At 50.1% G+C, this 24,379-nt stretch overlaps 1 protein-coding gene across 2 annotated transcripts; it reads left to right on the forward strand.

The window, feature by feature from the left end:
* The first annotated feature begins 1,613 nt into the window (after positions 1-1,613).
* LOC132214376 (pancreatic lipase-related protein 2-like) lies at positions 1,614-23,911 on the forward strand. Of its 2 annotated transcripts, none has more exons than XM_059661548.1 (13): positions 1,614-1,697; positions 1,971-2,019; positions 4,363-4,517; positions 6,453-6,578; positions 8,993-9,127; positions 9,837-9,948; positions 10,809-10,928; positions 13,304-13,423; positions 16,721-16,839; positions 17,301-17,430; positions 19,650-19,761; positions 20,880-21,047; positions 23,636-23,911. In XM_059661548.1, the coding sequence occupies exons 2-13, from the start codon at positions 1,971-1,973 to the stop codon at positions 23,697-23,699; spliced, it is 1,410 nt and encodes a 469-aa protein (XP_059517531.1). In that variant the 5' UTR covers positions 1,614-1,697; the 3' UTR covers positions 23,700-23,911. The 2 variants fall into 2 exon arrangements, with proteins under 2 accessions (XP_059517531.1, XP_059517530.1); XM_059661547.1 differs by lacking the exon at positions 1,614-1,697 and adding an exon at positions 1,777-1,812.
* Positions 23,912-24,379: the final 468 nt, after the last annotated feature.

Genomic DNA, 24,379 nt, shown 5'->3' on the forward strand with positions numbered 1-24,379 from the left:
GAAGTTACCCAGCTCACCAACCCATGAGTCATTAGCTTCCAAGGTCCCATCCTTTCCTCCAGCAATGCCTGATCCAATCGGGATCAAGGTACCTGCCAGGGGCTGTGCTAGGCTCTAACCACACAGAAATGACCATCCACACAATGACCCTCCCACCAAGGCAAGGGCTAAACAGGCACTGAAATATGATTACCAGCTGGGATATGTTCCATGGAAGGACAATGGGACATGATTAGATTGTAAAGGCAGACCTGGCCCCACTCTGGGCAGTGAGGAAGGCTTCTTGGAGGAGGGGGACACTTTGACTTAGGTCAGAAGAGAGTGGGGGTGGTATGTGTTGGGAAGAGGAAACAATATGCTAAGACCCCGGGGTGGGCACTTTCTAAAAGTTTACACAAGGCCAGCTCGGCCAGTGCTCCTGGAATTCAGTGAGCAAGACAGAGAAACACTGACAGGCTGGTGTGGCACTGTGGTTGAGCATGGACCTATGAACCAGGAGGTCATGGTTTGATTCCAGGTCAGGGCACATGCCCGGGTTGTGGGCTTGATCCCGGATCCTAGAAAAGGCAGGGCAGGCCACCTCCACTTTCATATCTCCAGGTCAAAGTACAGTCCACCCAGCTCAGAAATTCTTGGGAAATAGACTATATGGTTTCCAAAAAATGCTTTCTCTTTAAATAGTGTTCGTTTCACTCTTTCTTGCTCATCAAAGCGCTGCCTTTGCTTTTGTTCTCTGTCCAGGTCCTTTGGAGGCGGCTCTCCACCCAGCCCAACCCCGGAGAAGAGGAGACACGTGTCCTCATACCCAGATGCCTCCTGGGAACAGAAAACCTGCAGACCCCATTCCTGCCAACACCTGCAGGCACCAAGACGGGCTTGGGCTCCTGTTACAAATGGATTCTTAACAAGAGGCTGGTGTTCCCTCTTCTGACCTCGGAAACACAATCTTTTGGCAGCTGAACCTGTAGATTCAGATTAATGGGGTCCTTTCCTGGGAAGCATAGGCACTCCATCTTGCTCCCGCAACCTCGATGTTGCAAAAACTGCTATTTGAAAATTTCCGCTAAACATAGATGGTCCTTTGTTCTATGAATTAACCCTGCTATTCTTGCTTCTGTAAAGACGCTTGCTCAAATAATAGGGAAAAGAAGCTCAATTACCTGGCCTTGCAAGCCGCTCTGCTGCCATCCCTGGTAACTGCCAGGACAGGTGTGTTTGAGTTATCTAAATGGTACTGTGCTCAAGGCTACAAGCTTCCTGCAAAATATCTCCCACTACATAGGGCTCTTTGTAAAGCCTGTATAAGGTCTGGAAACCCCATATTTAGGAGACAAAGGAACTAGGAAGGTATAAAGGGAAAGCTTCCTCCATATTAGTTTGCTCAGACTCTGGAGATAACTCATCTGAGACTGCCGGCGTAATAAACGCTCCAAATTTGGCTTACTGATTAAGGCGAACTCTTTTCAACTTGCTGGTTTTCAATGTAACACCTGTCCCCAAAGTCTATTTATCCCCCCTCTGATCTCACATTAAATAGCTCTGCTCCCTGCTCAGCTGACTGTATGCGTTTATGTAATCTCGGTGCAAAGGACACTTATCCATCTTCCGGTCCTTTCCTCTAAAGAGTCCAAAGGACAAAGCCTGGTTATAAAAGGCCGCAGCCACCTGGGGGCTGAGTGGAGCACAGGTGTCTCACAGTAAGTCATGGCTCTGCCCGGGCAGGGAGCTTGGCAGGGTTGTGCAGCCAGAGGGACATGGCCCAGAGGGAGCAGTCCCTGTGCTGGGAGGATCATGCATCCGGGATCCACAGAGGTGCTGCCCTCTCCCTGTGTGGGGAGGCCTCAGCCTCAGGGTCCCGCCTGGAGGGACAGCCCGATGGGACCCAGGCACCAGGCTTCCCTGGGCTCCAGGCCCCCTGCCCTGTATGGGTTGGGCGATGGTCCCCACTGTCTGTGTTTTCATCCATGTAGATGCTGCCCTCCTGGATCGTCGGCCTCCTGCTGCTGGCCACTGTCAGAGGTGAGGGTGCTGTCCCAACCCCGTGGGGAGGAAGGGACCGTGCCTGGGCTGGCCTCTGGGAGGGGCAGCTAGAGGCCTCATCATCATTATCATCATAATGAACAGCGTTATCATTATTTCAACAAAAACAACAATTGCCACCATTGGGGGAGTGTTGATGCTGTAGCAAACACAGGGCAACATCTTGGACACAGATGGCCCTGGGGACCCACCCGCCCTTTTCCTCCAGCAACTGGCTGTGATGGGGTGACTCAAGTCTTAGGCTGTTGGGCAGCGGAGTTGGGGGAGGGTGCTCTCCACAGGCCCCCAAGTCCCTCAGTACCTTGTGAGGACAAGTGCTTGTCTGCAGCCTAAGCTACATGGATGTGTCCTGCGTAGAAGTGTCCTGCTGGGCCTGTGACATGAGTGCCCCCTCTGTCCCTCCCTCCCCATCACTCCTCCTGCTGTTGCCACCTCTGTCTCTCCAGCTCCAATCTGAGTGTTTCCTCTGGCCTCCCTTCTGCTGGGCTTCCTTCTGCACCATGAGTCCTCCTTTCCTCCTCACCTCACCCAGCCCACTCTTGGCTTCCCATCCATCCTGGCCACACAGCAGGACCTGACTCTGGAGAGCAGAGCCCCCCGGGCCTTGCTGCTCCTCAGGCCTTTAGGCCCCTCTTGGTCTCCTTTGCTCCTCCGCTGCATCCTCCTGCCCTAAATGTGGGCGTCCCACAGAGGTCACTCCCGGCGCTCTCCTCGCCCTTTTCCTGTGGCTTCCCCTTTGCCCAGCCTCTGTTCCCTGGCCCCCCCTGTCTCCCTTCCAATTTCCAGGGAGCTCCACCAGGGCCTCCCACCACACCTCACAGTCACTTGTCCAGGCTCAGGCACCACTCCCTACCCCACCTCTCCATCCTTCCCTTCATTTCCACTGTCACCCAAGACTAGAATGCCTGTTTCTTCTCAGACCCACCACCCCTGTACTGCCCCACTCCAACCCCCACCTCTCCCAGGCTCTCCTGCCTCTGAGCCACCCACACTGGTTTCCCAAAAACACCTTCAGGGAGCAGAAGCCCCACCACCCTCACCCGCACCTCCCACTCACGATCCACCTCACAGCCCTGGTGCCTGACCCTGTCCTTCAAACTCCTGCATTTACCACCTGAACCAACACTTGCTTTAGTCTCAGCAGCCCTTCTTCTGGGACTGGTCCCTCTTCCTGGAGGGAAGTCAGGGTCATCATGATTCCTTCCCTGTTAGATTTCCTCTCACTCAAGGCAGGGTTTGTACCTGATGTATCTTTCTATCTCCTCAGTGCCTAGCTTTATTCCCAATAAACTCCCCCAGTTCAAATCCTGGCCCCACCATTGGCTGTGACCTTGGGAGCTTACTTTGTCTCTCTGTGCCTTGGTTTTCCCATCTGTAAAATGGAAGTAATTGCTTACTCATGGGCTATTTTGAGGCTTAAAGGGAATAATGCTGGTGAAGCGCTGGTGTGGTATCCGGCACAGAGTGAACAGTCTACTGTTACTTCAGGTGGTAAAAACTGATGACTATTGTCAGTGTTTGAGTGAATGGCAAACCTCTGGCACCATCAGCTTCAGAGTGGAGGAAACCTAAGGGAGAGGAGCCATTGAAATTATCTGGATTGAGCATGCGCCCTCAGTGAGCGCTCTCTTTGAAAATGCTTGTGCTGTACACTAGAGGACCCTCAGATTTGGACGGGGTTATTTGGATCATTGGTTACATGTATTGAGCCCCTACTGTATACAGAATGATGCAAAACCCAGTCATCCCTGGCCTTAAGAAATGTACCTTTTCTGAGAACAACAGGGAAAACCTGAAATGGCAGAGGATAATTGGGGGACAATGTGCGTCAAGGGGTGACATGAAGACAAGGGGATTGGACCGCACCCAGATCGGCTGCTGTGCTGGGTGTGGCGCCAGCGTCAGGATCCACCCAGCAGCATCTCTGAGCTACAGAATCACAGGTGATATCACACCTGATGCCAGGTGATGGCATGTAAAGGGCCGTCTGGGGCTCTCCCGGAACAGGTAGTTTTAAAGCAGAAGGTTGCCATGAAGCTCAGCCAATCCCCCTCTGGCCTGATGATCAGGGTGAAAACAGCATGAAACAAGCGCTTCCGGTGCCCCGCTCCCTCCCTGTGAATCAGAATCGCCCAGAGAGGCACTAGGAGTGTGAACAGGTGATCCTTGTCTCCGTGGAATTTGGGGAGCACTGACAGCAGGTGGAGCCCAGCATTGGCCTTGCCAGCCAGGGCTTCACCCTGAAATGCCTCCTTGTAGCTGAGGCGAAGTTGCTCCTTTTCTGAACTCACAGTGTCCTGTGTGCTGCTGTTTCTGCCCCAGGAAAGGAGGTCTGCTATCAACCTTTCGGCTGCTTCCCCGATGACAAACCGTGGACAGGGATCTCAGAGCGGCCCCTGAAGCTATTCCCCTGGCCCCCCAAGCTCATCAACACCCGGTTTCTTCTCTACACAAATGAGAATCCCAACAGCTTCCAAGTAAGAGGGGCCTGGCGGGACTGCAGGGCGGGTGGAGGGCAGCGCCCACACTGGCATCTGCATGCAGTTGTCTAATGAAAAGGCAGGGTCATGGGGCGGTCTGGGCGATGCTCCCTCTCCACTGGCAGCCACCTTTGATCTCAGGATCGGGAACCCCTGATGAGGTCTATGGGTGCCGGGCCCAGAAACGCCCACATTCCACACACTGTGCACAGGCCTTCCTGGCACTGACCCCCGATCCTGGGAGGAAGCGGGTAGGAGCAGCATTTATGGGGAATCCAGGCCTGGTGTGTCCATCTTCTCCTGCACTGGGGGTGGGAGGAGAGAAGCCGCTCAGGGAATGAGGGTGGGGGTGTCAGTCCTTCCTGATGAGCCAGAAGACAGGTGTGGGAAAGGTACTTGTTGTTGTTAATCCTCACCAGAGGATATTTTTTCCATTCCTTTTTAGAGAGTGGAAGGGAGGGAGGGGTGGGAGGGGAGAGAGAGAGAGAGAGAGAGAGAGAGAGAGAGAGAGAGAGAGAGAGATACAATGATGTGAGAGAGACACATTGAATGGTTGCCTCCCATATGAGCCCCAACTGGGGCTTGAGATCAAACCTGCAACCCAGGTGCAAGCCTTTGACCAGGAATCAATTCCCTGACCCTTTGGTGCATGGGCCAATGCTCTACCCATGGAGCCACTCCGGCCAGAGTGAGAGGGGCCATCTAACCACAAAAGCAAAAAGGGCCCTGGGAGTGACCTCCAGTCCCCAGAAGGCCTGCGGGTGGAGGCAGGACAGGCTCTTCCAGGTGCTTACAAGTGACCAGAAGAAATTGCTCAGAGCTCAGCTGCTCACAGTGCCACCCCTGACAGTTTGGAGAGCTCATGACTGGCCATCCATCCCTGAGGCCAGCTGCCCTGGGATTGTAGGTGACAAACGTCCCCTTAGAGCCCCCAGCTGGGAGTCCGCTAGGACTGCTGGTTGGGCTCTTTTTATTTTCTGATCCTTCCTCAGGCGTGATGCCCAGGGGGCTGGTGAAGGGGCCCCTGGCAGGTAGGCATCAGTTTTTTGTGTGTTTTTTTTAAAAATTTATTTTATTGATTTTTTACAGAGAGGAAGGGAGAGGGATAGAGAGTTAGAAACATCGATGAGAGAGAAACATCGATCAGCTGCCTTCTGCACACCTATTGGGGATGTGCCCACAACCCAGGTACATGCCCTTGACCGGAATCGAACCTGGGACCTTTCAGTCCGCAGGCCGATGCTCTATCCACTGAGCCAAACCAGTTCGGCGCAGGCGTCAGTTCTTAAGTGCTATAAGATTGAGGTGCCCCTCATGGCTCCACTGAGCCGCATCTCCTCTCGTTTTGGTGCTTCTGGCCTGGGGTCCTTCACTGTTTCTGTTCCAGGAACCGCTTCCACCATCTGGGGAAGCCGAAGGGTCCCTTCTCAGGATGATGTATTTAAATGCGAAATAAGACACATTGGATTACAAAGGAAACCAATTATATTGAAAAACAGTTATCAGAACATTTGAAATCACAAATATATGTCCCAGTCATATATATGCTGCTTTATTATTATCTCACTGAATATCAAGATCCACAGGTTGGTCTAACCACGGCCACTACAAACAGTAATGAGAATTACTGATTTTAAGACATCTGTGACCACTGTCCTTTGACATAAAAAAATCTGTGACTCCCATTGGTGACAGAGTGCTGTTACGATGAACGAGGCATGTTGCCCAATTTCATAATTAACAGAAATGCTAGGAAGTCCATGAACGTGGACCTTCTGAATCCTGTCCTCAAAGCCCAGGACAGGAACTCCTGTTCTAGCCCCACCAACTTCCTGGGAGCTGATCCCGTGACCCAGTCTCCCTGGATCTGGCTCTCACAGGCCATTGGCTTAGAAAGGCCAACGTCCCAATTCACCTTTTCACTTTAACCAGCGGATCTCCTCCACGGACCTGGCCACCGTGAAGGCTTCAAACTTCCATCTGGACCGCAAGACGCGCTTCATCATCCACGGCTTCATAGACAAGGGGGAGGAGAGATGGCTGACGGACATGTGCCAGGTAGGGCCCTGCCCCCGGCCACTCCCCGCTGAGACCAGCACCCGGCACCCAGATTCAAACACTTTCCAGGTCACTGCCCTGAGTCTGGGAAAATCCAGGACAGATGCTCCTTCCTCAAATCTCCGAGGAATCCCCGGGTCCTCCAGAGCGTCCACTGTCAAGTTCTCCCGACTCCCTGACCTCTAGCCCGTCCTCTCCTCTGGAGACCAAAGAGACCAAGACCCCAATCAAAACGCCCCGAAGCAGAGGCGTCAGCAAATTCCCTGGCATTGGTCTCGGGTGGTTTATGTAAACCCCCGTGTGACATCAGAAACCCACGTAAACGTGGCCCCTAAACCCTGCTGTCCCCCAGAGCTCTCTGTGAGGGCGGAAAGGCTCCATGGCGTCATGTCCCAACCAGGAGCCACTGCTCCCCTGCGCTCACCCGGCACCTGAAATGCGGAGAGTTGACCAAAGACTTGATTTTAAATTCTATGGACTTTCATTCATTGTAAATAGCCACCCGGGGTCAGTGGCCACAGTATTGGATGGCGCAGTTCTGAAGGCATTAGGAATGTTAGTGATGAATTATTATTCATAACATCCATTTTCTGAGCACTTCCTCTGAGCCCAACACTGTAATCATAATTTCACAGTCTTTGTCTCATTTGACCACCCCCCGGGCCCGTCCCCCACAAGCAACGTTTGGGGAAAGGTAGGGTTATTGTTCCCATTTTACAGATGAGGAAATTAAGGCAGGAAAAGTTCAACACTTGCCCAGAGTAGAATCCAGAGGTGGGAATGCAAAGCCAGGTCTCCTTTCTATAAAATACCACAACCTGTGTCTGTAACTTTAGTCTTTAGAGGAGCCCAGGGGCATGGCTTTCCGCTTAGTCTGCACTGGGGAGACCTCGGGCAGCTTCTTCCCAAGGGTGGGCTGCACCTCTGGCGGTTTGGACGTTCACACGTTCCCCCAAGTCCCAGAAGGACGCCATGTGAACGTGGAGCTGGGAGAGTCAGGGGGACGTGTCCATCCTGATGCCATGGCCTCCAGGCCACTCCTCCCTGCCTCACTCCCCGGGTGCCGGAAGCCGGTCCATCCTTGCTGCTTGACACAGTCGCTGCAGGAAAGAAACATCTGCACAGCATATGTTTCAAGGGACCTGGCCTATATAGCATACTGTTCTTAATATGTTTGCTCCCCTTAGCGCTGTGTGTTTTAACCAAGGTCACCTCTCCGAGAAAGGTTGTTTCCCCAGGTAGGAATTTTTCCCTGAAGTCAGGGAGGGGATGCCTCTCCTAGAAAGGTTGTTTCCCCAGGTGGGAATTTTTCCCTGAAGTCAGGGAGGGGATGAAACTCCTTAACTAAGTGCCAGGCGGGAAGTTAATCACTACAAACAATCTTGCTTAAGCTACATAATCTTTACTCCCTGGAATGGAGATAAGAAACGCCCTAACCTTTGTAATAGAAATTGACAGGATTAAAATCAACTGGGATAAATACGGATGTAAAGGGACAATAAACAGCAGAACCTCTCTGGAGATCAAGACCAGAACTTGGCTGGAGATCCTGGCTAGGCTGCTGATCAACTGAACGCTGTCTCCGTGTCATTCCTTCTTCGCTGACTCCGTCTACGCCTTTGGGAACCCCTGGACCTGCTGGGGTTGGACCCCGGCACCCGGGGTAGTCCAGACCATCCTCCAGTGAACACAGGCTCTGCAGTGGCTCTTTCTGACAGTTATTTGGTCCCATCACGGGACCAGTCTGAGCTTGGGCAGCACACGGCGGCCACACCACATAATATAAAAGATGCACATGTGGGCAGAGGTGTAGCTCCCTCCATCTACATGTCATCCTGTCTGTTAATACCTTCTAGCTCCCCCTATGCATTGTTGGGAACATAAGAGCAGCCCTCCCGTGGCTCAGCACCCAGTACAGTGGCAGCAAACTTAGTACAAGTGGCAGCCAACTTCCCGTAAAGGACTGGGTAGTAAATTGTTTAGCATTTGCAGGTCATACCGTTTCCACTGAACCTTGTTGCTGCTCCAAAGCAGGGGGGAGAGAATATGTAAACAAAGGGGTGTGGCTGAGTCCCAATAAAACTTGATTTATATGAGCAGGTGGATCTGGCCCTCCCATAACAGTTGGCTAAGCCCTGATGTAGTAAGCGATCCTTTTTCTGCCTGGCTGTGTCAATAACCATCTGAGAGACCTTCAGCCAGTCACTTACTCCATTCCAGGCCTCAGTGTTCACATCTGTTAAGTGGGGATGAGGTACCGAGTTCCTGGTGAAGTGGTGAGGATTAGGACAAGTGGGAGGAATATGAAAACTCTGACACAGATGAGATGCTTGGTGGCTGTGAATTCCTGTCTCTGGAGTGTGCGGCCTGTGCCTGTTAATACATTGGATTCTCCCGCTTGTTTTTTCTCCCAGAGAATGTTTAAGGTGGAGAAGGTGAACTGCATCTGCGTGGACTGGATGGGTGGGTCCAGGACAGTTTACAACCAAGCCGTCCACAACATTCGAGTCGTGGGAGCTGAGACAGCGTTCTTAATACAAGAGCTGTCGGTAAATCCCTCTGAGCCCCATCCTGTGGGGAGGGGCCTGAGGGGGTAGGCAGACCCCGTGCACCCAGAGGCAGCCTGGGGACTGGTGGTCAGGGGCTGGGCCTGGAAGCCTGGACACACAAAGGGGTGTTTCCTAAAATGCAACTGCAGCCTTCCCCTCCTGGAGTGTCCTGAAGATCCCCAGTGGCCCCTGGGGCAAAGGAACCACTCTGGGCCTCGGTTTCCCCTTTTGAAATAAGCCGTCCTTGGAGGCTGTTCTGGGAATGGTCAGCCCAGAAGATGGGTCTTCTTTCTCAGAAAGGGGAACGCCCCTTACCGCCTTCTGGAAGGCCTATTCCCGGGCACCCCAGAGCTGGGCCCGCTACCCAGGCTGTCCAGACAGGCCCAGGCCCTGCGGGAGGGGAGGGAGGCCTTGATGGGTTTGGATGGAGCAGGCAGTGCCCAGCCAGGCTCCCAAGGTCGCCTACAGTGGACACAGAGGCCACTGGTCCGCACTGTCACCACCATATCCCCCTCCCGTCCGCCCCCCCACCCTGCAGTCTTCACTCAGGACTAGGGACTCTGGAGACTGTGCTGGCCCAGGGTCCGGTCACACTGTCCTAGGTGGTCCAGGAGCCAGGTTGTTCCTCCTGAGACCTGTCCCCATCCCCTTCCCCTGGCCAGGGAGTCCCCACAGGGCCTGGGGTCCCTGACACACCATCCTTCCACAGACCAAGATGGGCTACAGCTTGGAGAACGTGCACCTCATTGGCCACAGCCTGGGCGCGCACGCAGCTGGAGAGGCAGGCAGGAGGCTGGGAGGCTCCGTGGGCAGGATCACAGGTAAGGGGTGCGGGGGGTGGGGTGACAGGGGCGGGCCTATAAAGCAATGGAAGCCCAGACACAGGCACTTCTCATGGCCTAGGGCGCCCCCACTGTTCCTTCAGCTGCACTGATTTTAGGTGCTGCCAGACTTAGATTTAAAAAATAATTGTCCATACATTTTCATTTGAATTACAAAAAATATAGGATTGTAAATAAAAACACATTTATTAAAAAAGAAAAACATACTAGCACATTCAACTGATTTTTGAACATTGAAATGGTTTTTTAATACGAATTCATCAGTTCCACAAATATTAATTGTTGTGGCAGTGCCAGCTAAAGGCAGAAAATGAAAGTAGCTGAGACCTGTCACAGGAAGCACATGGTAGATAATAAGAATGAATGAATGAATCACTAGGCAAATGAAGGCACACAAGACATAGACACAGACACCGCTGAGTCCGTGTGTCTGTCCCTGTGCACACAGTGTGATGCTGTCTCCTTTGCCCAGGGCTCTGTGCTGGGCACTGGGGGAAGGATGGGGGGTTCATAGATTATGTTTTCGGAGACTTTTTCAGATTGCAAAGTTCTTTCTCATACCTTTGCGTGGGGCTTTCACAATAGCCCCATAAGGTAGGTTGCTGTTATTCCCACTTTCCAGATGAGGAAACTGAGGCTCAGGGAAGACATGCCTTTGACCTTGAGCAGAACCTGGGCTAGAATACAGGTTACTGAGTCTGTGGGCCATGCTCCTCCCACCCTCTGCTTCTCTTTGAAGATGAGCAGGGCACAGCCGCTGCTTCAGGCAGAAAGCCGCATGGATTCTGTGGGTCCAGGGGTTGGAACCTGGTTTGTCACTGTCCACCTCCTGCTTTCAGGACTGGATCCCGCAGAACCAGGCTTCCAGGGCACGCCCGAGGAGGTGCGGCTGGACCCGTCGGACGCCATGTTTGTGGATGTGATTCACACAGACACCTCCCCCACAGTCCCTCACCTAGGTGAGTGCCTCACTCCACCTCTTGGTGACCAGGGCTGTAACTGGTAAGAGTAGGTCTAGGGGTGGCATTCAACATGGTTAACTACAGTAATAGCTTGGATGCCAACCAGTCAAAGTGGGTGCCAGCTACAAATACACAGCCAGCCCAGCGCCACTGGTATCAGACTGTGGCCCCAGGCAGGTCCGACACACACTGGTGTAGCCTATGGAAGGCTGTTGCTTAGTCCTCAACCCTGTGACCTTCCCTAGGCTCCACTATCCATTCCTGCACTGGTGGTAGTCGGGGGGGGGGGGGGGGGTTAGGGGAGGGGTTAAGGGTCCTTATTGCTGCTGCAGTGGTGGGAGAGGCTCCTGCCACCACTGCTGTGCACACCAGCCAGAAACCAGGCTCCCTGCTCCTAGCGCTACCTCCCTTGGAGGCGGGAGAGGCTCCCGCACGCTCTGCTGCTGTGAGCCCTGCTTCTGGCTGAGTGGTGCTCCCCCCATGGGAGCGTACTGACCACCAGGGGGCAGCTCCTGCATTGAGCGTCTGCCCCTTGGTGGTCAGTGCTCTTCATAGCAACCGGTTTTTCCACTGTTTGGTCAATTTGCATATTAGGGTTTTATTATATAGCACTAGGGGCCCGGTGCACTAAATTCATGCCTGGGGTGGGGGGCAGATCCCTCAGCCCAACCTGCACCCTCTGTCATGTTCCCGGATCCCAGCCACTCCTGGCCTAGGCACAGGCCTACAGGCTTGGGGCGGCCTGGCTCCCGAGGCCCCAGTTTTTCAAGAGAATTAAGGCGGTGTTAGTTACAGCCCTCACTGAACCCAGTACAGTGCGTTTGTGCGTACAACTGCCTCGTTCATGTGCCTGCTTCACCCTACTGAATTACTAACTCCTTGAGGACATAGCTCTGTCTTATCCTGTTTCATTTTCAGTGTCTAGTCTGGTGCCAGGGACCTGCGAGTGTTTGCCCAGTGAGTGAGTGAATAAATGTGTGAGTAAGTAAGTGAATAAGTGAATGAATGAGCGAGTAAGTGAATGAGCAAGCAGCTATGGGGCGGGAACTTCTGCTGTGTCGACATCTCGACGCGGCAGAAGTCCCCGTCCCCCTCCCAGCTGCCCTTCGCCCACCCCGGGAAGTTCCCACCCCACTTTCAGCGGCCTAGCGCCCTCCCCGGGAAGTTCCCGCCCTGCTCCCGGTTCCCTGGCGTCCCGCACCTGGCTGCATAGTTCCTGCCCCACTCCTAGCGACACAGGCCCCCAACAACTCCTTCAGTGGAGGCCAGGGCAGGCAGGATGCCTGACTTCCTTTGTTGGTTGCTGGGGGCAACCCAAGCCTCCAGCTCTGTAGCCACCACCATCTTTGTTGGGTTAATTTGCATGTCACTCCGATTGACTGGTGAGTGTGGCTTCAGTGTAGCAGAGGGACAACTAATTTGCATGTTTCTCTTTTATTATATAAGATGCTTGACCTATACTTGCAAAATGCAATGTTAATGTTTGAATATTTTGCTCACTTCTTTTGTGGAAACTTTAGTTCTAGTTTGTGTTGTTGGAAACGAATTATATTCCTTTATTTAATGCTTCTAAAATAAAGTGGGTGAGTTGTTGTTAGTTTAAGGAAATGAAAATTTAAAATAAATAATATTATGTAAAAAGTTAATATTACATAAACTCAATGTTCTTTTTTTCAATACTTTCTTATGTAACCCCTTATGAAACATGCCAAGACAGGGTATGTTTTTAATAATAGTGATGGTTACCGTGGGCTGTATTGGACATTTTGTACATAATCGCTCATTAATGATTGTAACAACCCTAGAAAGTGGGCATTATTATTACTGTTTCATAGCTGAGGATACTGAGGCTTGAAAAGCTTTAGTAATTGCCCGAGATCACGGAGTGTGTAAATAGAACCAGGATGTGATCACGGGTCTGTGTGCTTAAAAAGCCAAAGCGTCCAGCCATTATGCCGGGCTCTCAATACAACAAGGAGATCTCTATATAACCTTCTAACATAGAAATCAAAATTTCAAAATGAGTAAAGGAATGGGAATTGCACCAGTCCTGATAGGTGTCAATTATGCATAATGGTATCAGGTTATATCAGTATTGTTCACAGTCTCCCAGGACAGACAGACAGACAGACAGACACACATGCAAATACACATGTAGGCATTCTCTCTGCCACTGATCAATCCTCCTTCCTTGTCTTGCTACGGGATCATCTTGGAGAGGGATCTGCAAAGCCAGTGGGGTGGCTGTGCTAAGGGGACAGTTCGCCAACAAGACTCTCACTGTAGTCGGAAGGAGTCGGACGCTCTCTGGGGCCATGACCTGGCCTCAGGACCCCTTCCCTCCCTGCTCACCGCCTCTTCCGATGTTTCAGGTTTTGGAATGAGCCAGAAGGTGGGCCATCTGGATTTCTATCCAAACGGAGGAAAGCAAATGCCAGGATGTCACAAAAATATCCTTTCACCCTTCTTTGATAAAAATGGACTCTGGGAAGGTACGTGCATTAGCAAAGCAAGATGGCAGTGCCCTCCCTGGGGAGAAGGCAGGATGCATGGCCGGGCCCTGGTAGCACTGAATTTGCCTCCATGTCCGGCTCATTCTGTTCCCAGCAGTGTCACAGCACCATGAGGGAATTACTCTGCTTATCCCCAGTTTACAGTTGAAGAAACTGGGTCTGAACAGTTATCAAACTTGCCCAAGGCCACCTTATTTTAAAGTTCAGTTTCTGGCTGCAAAGTCCCAACCTCATACCCAATCGAACCTGGGACCCTTGCGTCCACAGCCTGTGTTGTCCCCCCTCATGAGGATGCTGAGGCCTGAGCTGGACGGGTACGTTGGCAAATACCAGTTCTAGCTGTGCCCACCCCCAACCCAGCTGCTTGCTGCTTGGTCCTTGAAGGGCGCCCACAAAGAATTGGAGGGTTTTGACTTTCTTGCCCTGTGCTGTGGGCAGGTGCTAGGACAGGAAAGGGACTGAGCTGGTAAAAGGACCAAGTGGGGACAGGCTCTGTGGGTTTGGGGAGCGCATGCATGCAGTGGGAGGCCTGCAGGTCTAGGGGGATGAGGCTTGTGGGTGTCAGTGTCAGAAATTCCAAAGCTGTAGAGAATTTTTATGAGTTTATTGGAGCCAAACTGACAACAATTGTTGGGAAGCAAAATCTCAACGGACTGAGAACATGCTCCAGAGACAGGTAGTTTTGCGGCTTATTTTTACATTAGAATAAAACCAGGAGACATAGGGGTGCCATGAAATCCACGGGTGGTAGATTAGGGACGGGGAGGAAAGTAAAACTGGAAATCTCTGGAATTCGGTGAACAGTAAAATAGAGGCACATTCTTTTACATGGGTGGGAACAGGAGAGCTAATGATCAACACTGACAGCACATAGAGGTGGTATTTGGGGAACAAGGATACAGTGAGGGGTTCTGGAGTCTGGTTTTCTTATAAGGGGGTGCCCTGAGGGATCTGGAAAGATTACTCTGATATTTAAAAGGTGTGTTTCCTTAGATGCAAAAAGAAAACAATTTCACTTACGGTAAATGTTCCTTGTCACCCTGGCCGGATGGCTCAGTTGGTTGAAGCTTTGTCCTGTACACAAAAAAATTTTGTTTTGATATCTAGTCAGGGCCCATATGGGAGGGAACAGATTGATGTTTCTCTTTCCCCCTTCTTCTCTCTCTAAAATTCATAAGCATATCCTCAGGTGAAGATTAAAAAAAAAGAAAATGATTGACCTTGGTCAAGGAAGCCACAGGCTGGGACAGGACTACCCTCCATGACCAGCTTTTAATTAGGAATTTTTATGTTCAGCCCACCCCACATGGTTACTTTCAGCCTCAGAGTTACTAAGGCCACCATGCAGGCCTCCCCTGAGTTTGTCAGGTTTACTATGTGGCACCTTTTTCGTCCGCATGAGGTCTGCGTTTACATGAGAGACAGGCTCAGTCCCCTACGATTAGGTGACTTATGCACCACCTCCATCACCTGTCCTTGTCTGGACTCTGCTCTTCTCCCGTTGCCTCTCCCTGGAGACAAGACTTCATCTCCCCCCTGCACATGGAGGCTTTGAGTCTGCCATCATTTCATTTTAGTGTTTATTTGTCTCCGCTGGGAGTTTCCCGGGCATCCCAGACACCCCAGTACCCTGCTCAGGGCCTGGCCCAGAGCAGGCGCTCAGTACAGCCCACTCCACTGAGCAGAGAGGCCTTCTGTGGCATTGACTAGTCCATGTGCTTAATGTGAACGAACGGAGTGGATAAAGCAGTAGCCCACATCCACCGTCAGCCAATGGAGCCTTTGAGCGCTCTGCCCAGCACCAGGTAACACCAGGGAAGACCCAGCTGAAGGAACACTGAGTCACATGAGGCTGCCCCTCCCAGAAGCCACCACCAGGGCCCACATAATAGCAAGGAGCCCAGCTGTAATTAAAGAGGCAATTCACAGTGAACAAGCCCACAGGATGTGCGTCTATTGTGTGGGCTCCCAGTCACCCAGGCGCTGGGCTGGAGGAACAATTAAATCCACTTGCCCCTCTGTTATGGATCCCAGGGCAGCAATTCTGGGTGAAAGAAACAATTAAGGTGGAAACAGGTTGTGTTGTCTGGTGATGAGTGTTGGTGAAGAAGTCGCTGGGCCCTGGGGCAGGCAGAGCTAATCCACCAGCACAAAGAGGACCCCAGACCTCCCAGAAGTGGTCCCCAGGTATGTCTGGGGTCACTGTGCATCACGCCATGGGAGGTTTTGTACCGAGGAGCTGGAGAAATGAAAAAAACAACAAAACAAAACAAATAAACCCACAATTTTTCAAATAAGAGGACTTGGGTTTGAAGAAAAGGGTGGTAGAGAAAATGCAGTGACACAGTGGCCTAGGGCCCAGGGGATCTTGGTCTCCACTGCTTTGACGTCAGGCTTTCCATGGAGGAGGATTTTCTCAGCCTGGGCCCTGGGCACAGAAAAGCTGCATTCCTGGGTCAGGCCAGGCAGGTATGGTTTCTGGTTCTCAAGCATTGGGCCCTCCTGCCCAGCCCTGCCCACAGTAGCAGGAGGTCAGCATTCAAAGGGACCGGTTTTAAAGTGGGAATGCACTGCTGTCATGTAAGCAGTGAACATTGTCATGTCAAAATCAAGATGCAGGTTTCTTATGAAAAATCAGAAGACCAAGCAATCTGGGTCTTAACATTCAACAACTGGGTGACAGTGTAAGATTCCTTTGGAAAGCTATTGTCTCTCTCCCTCCCTCTTTCTCTCTCCCTCTCCCTCTTCCACCCCCTCTCCCTCTTCCTCTCCCTCTCCCTCTTCCACCCCCTCTCCCTCTCTCTCTACCTCTCTCTCTTCTCCCTGGCTCTCTCTCTGTCTCTAGTTACTGCATATATTTTTCTCACTCACCCCAAGGCCCCCAGTCCTCATCCTTCACTTCTGTGAGAAGCTTGGTCCCTGGAAGATTGGACAAAGGTCCTTGTTAGAACTCGACCCTCCCCAGCACGGGCCCACCCTTGAGCAAGCCCTGCTCAGCACACGGGCACATGGGGGGCACAGGAAAGCAACCAGAGCCAACGCTATGAGTAGAGAAGCCCTTCAGATACCATCTCTATGTGCTGTAAATGTTGATCATTAACTATTTGCCCCAAAGTATGTCAAAGTAAATGACAGGAACTTGGAATTGTGACCCAGGCATTCGTGAGTGCTGACTCCCCTCTATGAAACGAGGAGGTGACTCCTTATTCAGATCAGGACAGTTCAAGCTTCAAAAGTGAGGGTCTCCTGTGAGCTCCAGGGGCTTTGCTTCCTCAGGAACCCTAGACTTTGTGGCCTGCAATCACCTGAGAAGCTACAAGTACTACTCCAGCAGCATCCTCAACCCCGACGGCTTCCTGGGCTACCCGTGTGCCTCCTACGAAGAGTTTCAGAAGGTGGGTCTCCCAGGGGTCTGAGCAAGGCGGGGTGGCTCTGTGGTTGTTGGTTCTGTCCCTGTGGCTGGGAACAGAGCAGAGATGTAACTCCAGGATGAGTAAGAGGAGGAGCTGGTCACGCTGAGCCTTGCAGAGCCTTCGTCCTCCGGGGAGCGGGGTGGGCAGGCGGCAGATGGCCCAGACCTGACCCGGGGGGCCTTCCCTAGATCCCCAACTTTTCATTCTGAAAAATTCTCAAAGGATGCCTGGACGGCATGGGTGAGATGGATGCATTAATGAATGGAGGGAGGGTAGAGGGACAGATGAATAGGAAGATGGTTAGATGGATGAGTGGATGGATGAGGGAGGGAGGGAGAAGGGAGAGAAGGAGGGAGGCAAGGATGGGAAGATGAATTGATCATTGAGTGAGTGAATGAGTGAAAGGCCTACCACTCACAGACAAATTTCTGTTTTTCCACTAGAATGGCTGTTTTCCTTGTCCAGTCACAGGATGCCCCAAAATGGGGCACTATGCTGACCAATTTCAGGGGAACACCAGCGCCGTGGGACAAACGTTTTTCCTGAACACAGGAGCGAGTGGTAACTTTGCCCGTAAGTTTCCATTGTACCCATTTAAAAGCTTCAAATGATTTCAAAAGGTGTATCAACCTTGTTAGTTAGGACCCTTGGTAGCAATGGATAGAAACTCAACACCAGCCAGCTTAAATGATGATGGAAGGACGGTAGAATGGCATTTGTCTTGCCTCTCACATTCACCCCTTTAACCAATAATACTGACCAGTGAAGTAGGTCGACCGTGAATGGCCCAGGCTGGTCACATGTCCACCCCACCCTGTGGCAGGAAGGACGGATCCATTAACTGAAGAAGGCAAGATGGGGCAAAGGCGCCCCGTGATTACTCACCATGCTAGTCCCCCTGTTTACACACACGTGAGCATGCTGTGTTTTTTTGCCAAACTTCTCACTTAAAAAGAAGATAGTAAAAACATCAAGATTTGTTTGTTATAATTAATATTATATGATGGCTGAACAGAAGAGCATGTATTTTCCAAGGGAGTTTTACATTGAAAAATATTTATGCAGCACTTCACAAAATACTGTTTACACACAGTATTTCAAGTAATACGACACTTAGCATACACAATAACAGATGAGGGTATCTATAAAATCTTGCAAGCATATTCTTTTAAGTCAGAATGCACCTTAGGAAAATGATTGCATGTGTGCGGGAGAAGGTATTCAAGGATGTTCACCGCAGCACTGATTTTAATACCAAAAGAACACGGGGAGAAAGCTAGATATCCACCACTTGTTAACCACATGCTGTATGTAACCATTCAAGGAAGGATCTAGAATCCTCTAAGGCATATTAAGTAAAAAGGCAAATAGCAAACCATCCTGTTCCAGTCAGGGTCTCTGCGGGAGACCGAGCTCATTCTAGTGGTTCAACGAGGAGACCTCACTGGAGGGCCCGCTCTTGGAGGAGTGGACAGGGCTGAAAGAACAAACGAGGGATGCTGAGGTGCCCAGAATCTAGTGGCTGCGGGGCTCCAAGAATGGAGTGAAGGCAGCTACTGCCAGAACCTGGTACTAGAGCAAGGAGGCTGCAGGGGAGCAAGCACCTCCATCTCCCTCTTCCTGCTGCTGGCCTCCCGTGCAAACATCTGATGGGCTGAACCCAACGAAAAGCCAGCAGCAAGGATCCCTGGTGGGGCCGACCTTATGGAGCACAGGACAGGACAGGGAAGGGTGGTGACTCAGTCTGGCGGGATGGATAGGGAGAATGCAGAGAAGCAGTGCATACACTTTATGGAAGGGGGAAAAGCCTATATATTTTTATGGATAGAAACATCAATGATGAGAGCGAATCATTGATTGGCACAGCCCCTCCTAAGGATCGAATCTGAAACTCGGGCTTGTGTCATGACCAGGAATCAAACCATGACCTCTTGATTCACGGGTCAACACTGACCCATTGAGCCATACCATACAGGCAAAAGCCTAACTTTTTATACAGTCATTTGTGTGTGTGTAAATGCTCATAGAGAGCTCTAGGTCAGGGTATCCCAACCTCAGCTCTACTGGAATACGGGACTGGATCACTTGTTACTGGGGAGCTGTCCTGTGCATTGCAGTATGTTTAGCAAATCCGTGGCCTCTACCAGCGAGAAGCCAGTAGCCCTGCACCCACGCACCCCATTTCCTGGGTGGGACAATCAAGAACATCTCCAGACAATGCCCATTGTCCCCGGGCAGCAAATCACCCCGCGGGGCTTGGTTAAGTCTACAACCAGACTGGGGAGACGCTGAGATGGAGGGCAGGTGGACAGAGCGCTGAGAAAGGGTTTATTCATTTTTTAAAAATTGTCTGTGTTGTTTTTCCACTGAGAATATGTCCATGGCATGGGAAAATAACAAAAATAAAAACAAAGAAGGCAACAGTAAGTGATTTATCCAAATATTGGAGCCCAGTCATCTTCCTCTCCCAGTGGTCTTTCTGGTACAGTCAGGTGGGCACCTGGGTACCCGGGTATAGTAACCAGCCGCCCTCCATCCATTGAACACATACCTGGCTGGGATGGGAAGAGATTATGCTGAGCTGCAATATTTACTTCCCCCTGAGCCCCTCACCCCACCTAGCATCAGAATTCCTGGGACCCCAACTGCATTGAAGGAAACCATTCGTTACACTCGCCCTTACTTCCCACTCATGGGGGATTCAGAGCTTGGAACAAGGAAGCTCCCATGGGTCATTTTTTTTTTTCCGACAAGATGAGTTCATTGAACTGATAGTATCTTTTCTTGCACAGGTTGGAGATACAGGGTATCAGTCACATTGGCTGGAAAAAAGAAAATGAGTGGGTCCATCAGGATTGCTTTATATGGAAGCAATGGAAACTCAAAGCAATATGGAATTTTCAAGTAAGTTTGATAGTAAAGCGAAATGACCATACTTTCCCTAATAGATTATTAATACAAGATTGGGTGTGAACTTCTACATACATCTAGCCAAACAGAACCTTTGTACCCTAGAATGTCAGAGTCGAAGAATGTCTCTTAGCATCTAATTGAATCACCCCATAGGAGAAGAGGGAGGCCAGAGAGGAAGCACTCACCATTTTAAAGGCTGACTCCTTCTGGATTGCCAATCACTGCTTCCTTCCTGCTGAAGTTGTGGGGTTGGTTTTGTTGTTTTTTTAATTTTTAAAAATTTTATTTCAGAGAAAGGAAGGGAGAGGAAAAGAGAGAATCATCAATGATGAGAGAGAATCATTGATCAGCTTCCTCCTGCACACACACTACTAGGGATCGAACCCAAACCCTGGGCATGTGCCCTGACCAGGAATTGAACTGTGACCTCCTGGTTCATGAGTCTACATTCTATCTCTCAGCCACAGGAACCAGGCCCTGCTTAAGTTTTATGAATATCATGTTCTCCTTAGACAAGGCACATTTATATGGCAACTCCTTCCCATCCCCCACACACACTCGTTCCCCCGCGTGAGCTGTGTTCCACCTGAAGCATGAAGCTAGCTTCCTGTTGTGATGGTAGCCTCACCACCTAGCTTTTGTCGGTATATGAGGAGGTTGGTAAAAATGTGTTGGATAACTGTGCTGTAAAGTTAGATTCTGTTTTTGCACTAAGTTTGCATAATAATTTTCATATTAAGTTAAAGTTCTTTGACTACTTGTTATGCTACATATGAGATGCCCACAGATGACCCTGGCTGGAGCACATGAATCTTTAAAGAAAGATAAGGAGTCCTGCAGTGAAATTAAAGAGTCAATATGCCGCCCCAAGTAATTGACTTTCCTCTAGGTACTAATCAAGACAATGAGAATCTAGAGTCCAGTATTATCCTAAAGGTGTGTTCTTCACAGATACCTTTGTGTTTTAGCGGCCCTGGATGTGTATGGAGGCAGTCAAGGGAATTGCAGAAAGCCAACAGCAACAGCCACTGTTTGGAATAACAACAGGTTGCTATCACCCTAGTATTCATCTATCCAGCTGATAGAACACTTTATGTCTATGTTTTCAGAGGATCCCTCAAACCACGTACAAAATATGTGCGTGACATTGATGTGGACATCAACGTTGGAAAAATCCAGAAGGTTACGTTCCTCTGGAGAAAACGTTGGCTAAATATCTTCCGGTACACACTGGGGGCTTCAAATATCACAGTGCAAAGTGGTGATAATGGGACTGAGTGAGTATCTTTTATTGCACCTAAGTCTTGTTTCTCTATTTCCTTATCAATCTATCTCTGCAAACATACATGCATACATTCCATCACCCACCCATCCACATACATATCCTTCTACCCACCCATTCCTTCATCCCTTTCTCTCCATCCACTTAAACACTTACCTATCCACTTACCCATGCAGCCATTCATCTACCCAACTATTCCTCTCAACTCTGCATCTTTCCATCTATCTATCTGATTTACTTAGAAAAATCAATCACCGTTTTCCTTAAGCCAAATGCAACTTGGCCAGAGCGAGACATCAATTGTGAGGCATAGGTTCAAGAAACAGGCCAATAGGAGACTCTGTTTTATCTCAAACAAGAAGGAAAGCACCCGGGCAGTAGCTGTAGGAAATCTCGGGTTGATTTCCGTTGGGTGCATTTATTCATACAAATTGTTTTGTTTGGAGACTGAGGCCTGAGAGGAATACAGACTGTGTGAGGATCTAGCTCCCAGTGGCAAGCTCTTCTCTTGCTGAGAGGATGGAATCTTACTTGGTGAGAGTAGGGAGAGAACATAACAGTGTTTACAATATGGCAAGAAAAAAGGCGACCTTAATATAGGATGATAGAAAACAACAGATCTCAGGGTCTGAAGGAAACTCGATCACCGTTCAACTGCTCTCATGTTAAGGTGAGAAGAGTGGGTTTGCAGAGTCACATAACGTGTCTAAGGCCACCCAGGAAAGCCAGAGGGAAGAGTATTTGCAAACTATTTTCAAAAACACATACGAAGACCTTGCTGAGCTGCATGACTTAGCTGTGCTGACAGTACATGGTCATAGTCCCCATTCCTGGGCGTGGTGCTGGAAGGGTCAGAGGTCACTGCGGCTGTGCCAGTACTTTGTCTATTCAAGAGCAGAGCTTGAGCCTGAGGCACAACCAGGACTTGGACCCCAGTCCTCTCACCTCCAATGCAGCCACATTCTGAAGCTGAGCCCTGAGGGAGGCTCCTCTTTAGCAAAGACGCCCACAGGAAAGGAGGAGGCCAGGTGTCCTGCATCTCATGGTGGGTTGTTGCCCCAACTGGGCGGGCTTCACCCTCTTCAGGAGTGACCGCCCTCCATGGTCTTTCCCCCCCAACATCTCTATGGAGATATACATTTCATAGCCTGTGTTCACCCATTTCAAGTATATACTTCAGTGATTTTTAGTATATGTGCAGAGTTGTGGAATCATTTCCAAGGTCAATTTTAGAACATTTCATCACCCTTCCCCAAAAAAACCCACACCTATCAGCCATCATCCCATAACCTCCCACCCCTTTTCTCCAGCCCTGGGCAACCTGATTTCTATTTGGATAGATGTTCCTATTCTGGACATTTCATATAAACGGAGTCATACAATATATATGGTCCTTTGTGACTGGCTTTTTTCATGTAGTATAATATGTTCAAGGTTCATCCATGTTGTAACATGTATCAGTACTTCATTCCTTCTTACTGCCAAATAATATTCTGTTATGTGGATATACCACCTTTTATTTATCCATTCAGCTGTTGATGGACATCAGGGATGTTACCAATTTGGGGCTATTATGAATAATGCTGCTGTGAACATTTATGTATAAGTTTCTGGGTGGACATATGTTTTCATTTCTCTTGGGTATATACCTAGGAGGGGAATGGCTAGGTTATGTGGTAACTACTATGTTTAACCTTTAGAACAGCGGTTCTCAACCTTTGGGTCGCGACCCCTTAGGCCAGTGACGGTGACCCTATGACACGTCCGTCAGGTAACACGCATGTCAGAGGTGACTCGTGAACTCATTTTTTTGGTTGATTTTTCTTTGTTAAATGGCATTTAAATATATAAAATAAATATCAAAAATATAAATCTTTGTTTTACTATGGTTGCAAATACCAAAAAAATTTCTATATGTGACACGGCACCAGAGTTAAGTTAGGGTTTTTCAAAATGCTGACATGCCGAGCTCAAAAGGTTCGCCATCACTGCCTTAGGCGGTCAAACAACCCTTTCACAGGAGTCACCTGAGACCATCCTGCATATCAAATATTTACATTATGATTCATAACAGTAGCAACATTAAAGTTGCGAAGTAGCAACGAAAATAATTTTATGGTTGGGTCACAACATGAGCAACTGTATTTAAAGGGCCAGAAGGTTGAGAACCACTGCGTTAGAAGAACCGCCAGACTGTTTCCCAAAGTGGCTGCCACATTTTCCCTTCCCAGAAGCAATGTATGAAGAACCCCCCCAGGTTCTGAACTCTAGGGAAAGTCCCCTCTTGGCAGATGGGGCACCCCAGTCCCCAAATTCATTGCCAGGCCCTCCCAAAGCCACAGGTTTTGAAAATCTGTGGTTGACACAGCAGATTCACTTTCAGCTTGTTAAAAGGCCACAGGAGGAAAGGGTGTTCTTTAAGGGGTTTTGCTTAGTAAGAACCACGTGGACTCTGCATGGTGTAGCCCAGCCTTTCAGTCAAAAAGGTCTGAACTGCAGGGTTCGGCTAAACACTGTTTACTCACCTGAGGTGACATTTCCACAAACTGCCAAGCCTCACGCTGAACATGTCCTCCCCCACAGGTACCATTTTTGCAGTGGCGACACCGTGAAAGGAAACCAGTTACAGACCCTTCTCCCTTGTTAAAAATGTGGTGCTCTTGCCCTAACTGGTTTGGCTCAGTGGATAGAGTGTCGGCCTACGGATGAAGGAGTCCCAGGTTTGATTCCGGTCAAGGGCATGTACCTTGGTTGTGGGCACTTCCCTAGTAGCAGGAGATAGCTGATCCATGTTTGTGAGTCTCTCCCTCTCCATTTCTCTCTGCAAAAAAAATCAATAAAGTATGTTTGTTAAAAAAATATGATGCTCTCTTGTATCTTTGTGGCAATAAATTTTTAATGCCCTCGGGTTGACATTGAGGTGTTAGATTGCCTTCTTCGGGGTTCTGGGGTCACATTTGTTGGGAACATGTCAGCCTTTGGGGTGAGGGGGTGCTGTATTTTCTCTGGGAAGGGGCTGACTTAGGAAGAGGATGGAGGTTGTCTAGGAGAGGACGGATGGGGCTCTGCCTGCGTGGGCCTTCTCACAGTGACAGCTCACCTGTGGAGGGCTCCCTCTGGGCCGGGCACCAGGGGACACCCGGGATCTTTAGAGAGGGGAGAGTAAAATGCTTAGGGGACCCAAGGACTTCTGGGAAAGAAGCCAGGACCCCAACTTCTGAAATTCTGGGGTGGGGATGGGGTCTGATGGGCAAGGCCTGGCAGCAGGGCAGAGAGGTGAGGGCATCTGGTCTTGAGCCTTAATTGAACTTTTCATGTTTGCCTTTT

The sequence above is a fragment of the Myotis daubentonii genome, chromosome 13 (assembly GCF_963259705.1).
Source record: "Myotis daubentonii chromosome 13, mMyoDau2.1, whole genome shotgun sequence".
Taxonomy (NCBI): Eukaryota; Metazoa; Chordata; class Mammalia; order Chiroptera; family Vespertilionidae; genus Myotis; species Myotis daubentonii.

Excerpts from the sequence above, each read along its gene's own strand:
- LOC132214376 (XM_059661547.1), top strand. The coding sequence starts at position 1,792 with ATGCATCCGGGATCCACAGAG. Across the intron at positions 9,128-9,836 it reads TCTTAATACAAGAGCTGTCG|ACCAAGATGGGCTACAGCTT; the intron begins GTAAATCCCTCT and ends ATCCTTCCACAG. Across the intron at positions 21,048-23,635 it reads AGTGGTGATAATGGGACTGA|GTACCATTTTTGCAGTGGCG; the intron begins GTGAGTATCTTT and ends CCTCCCCCACAG.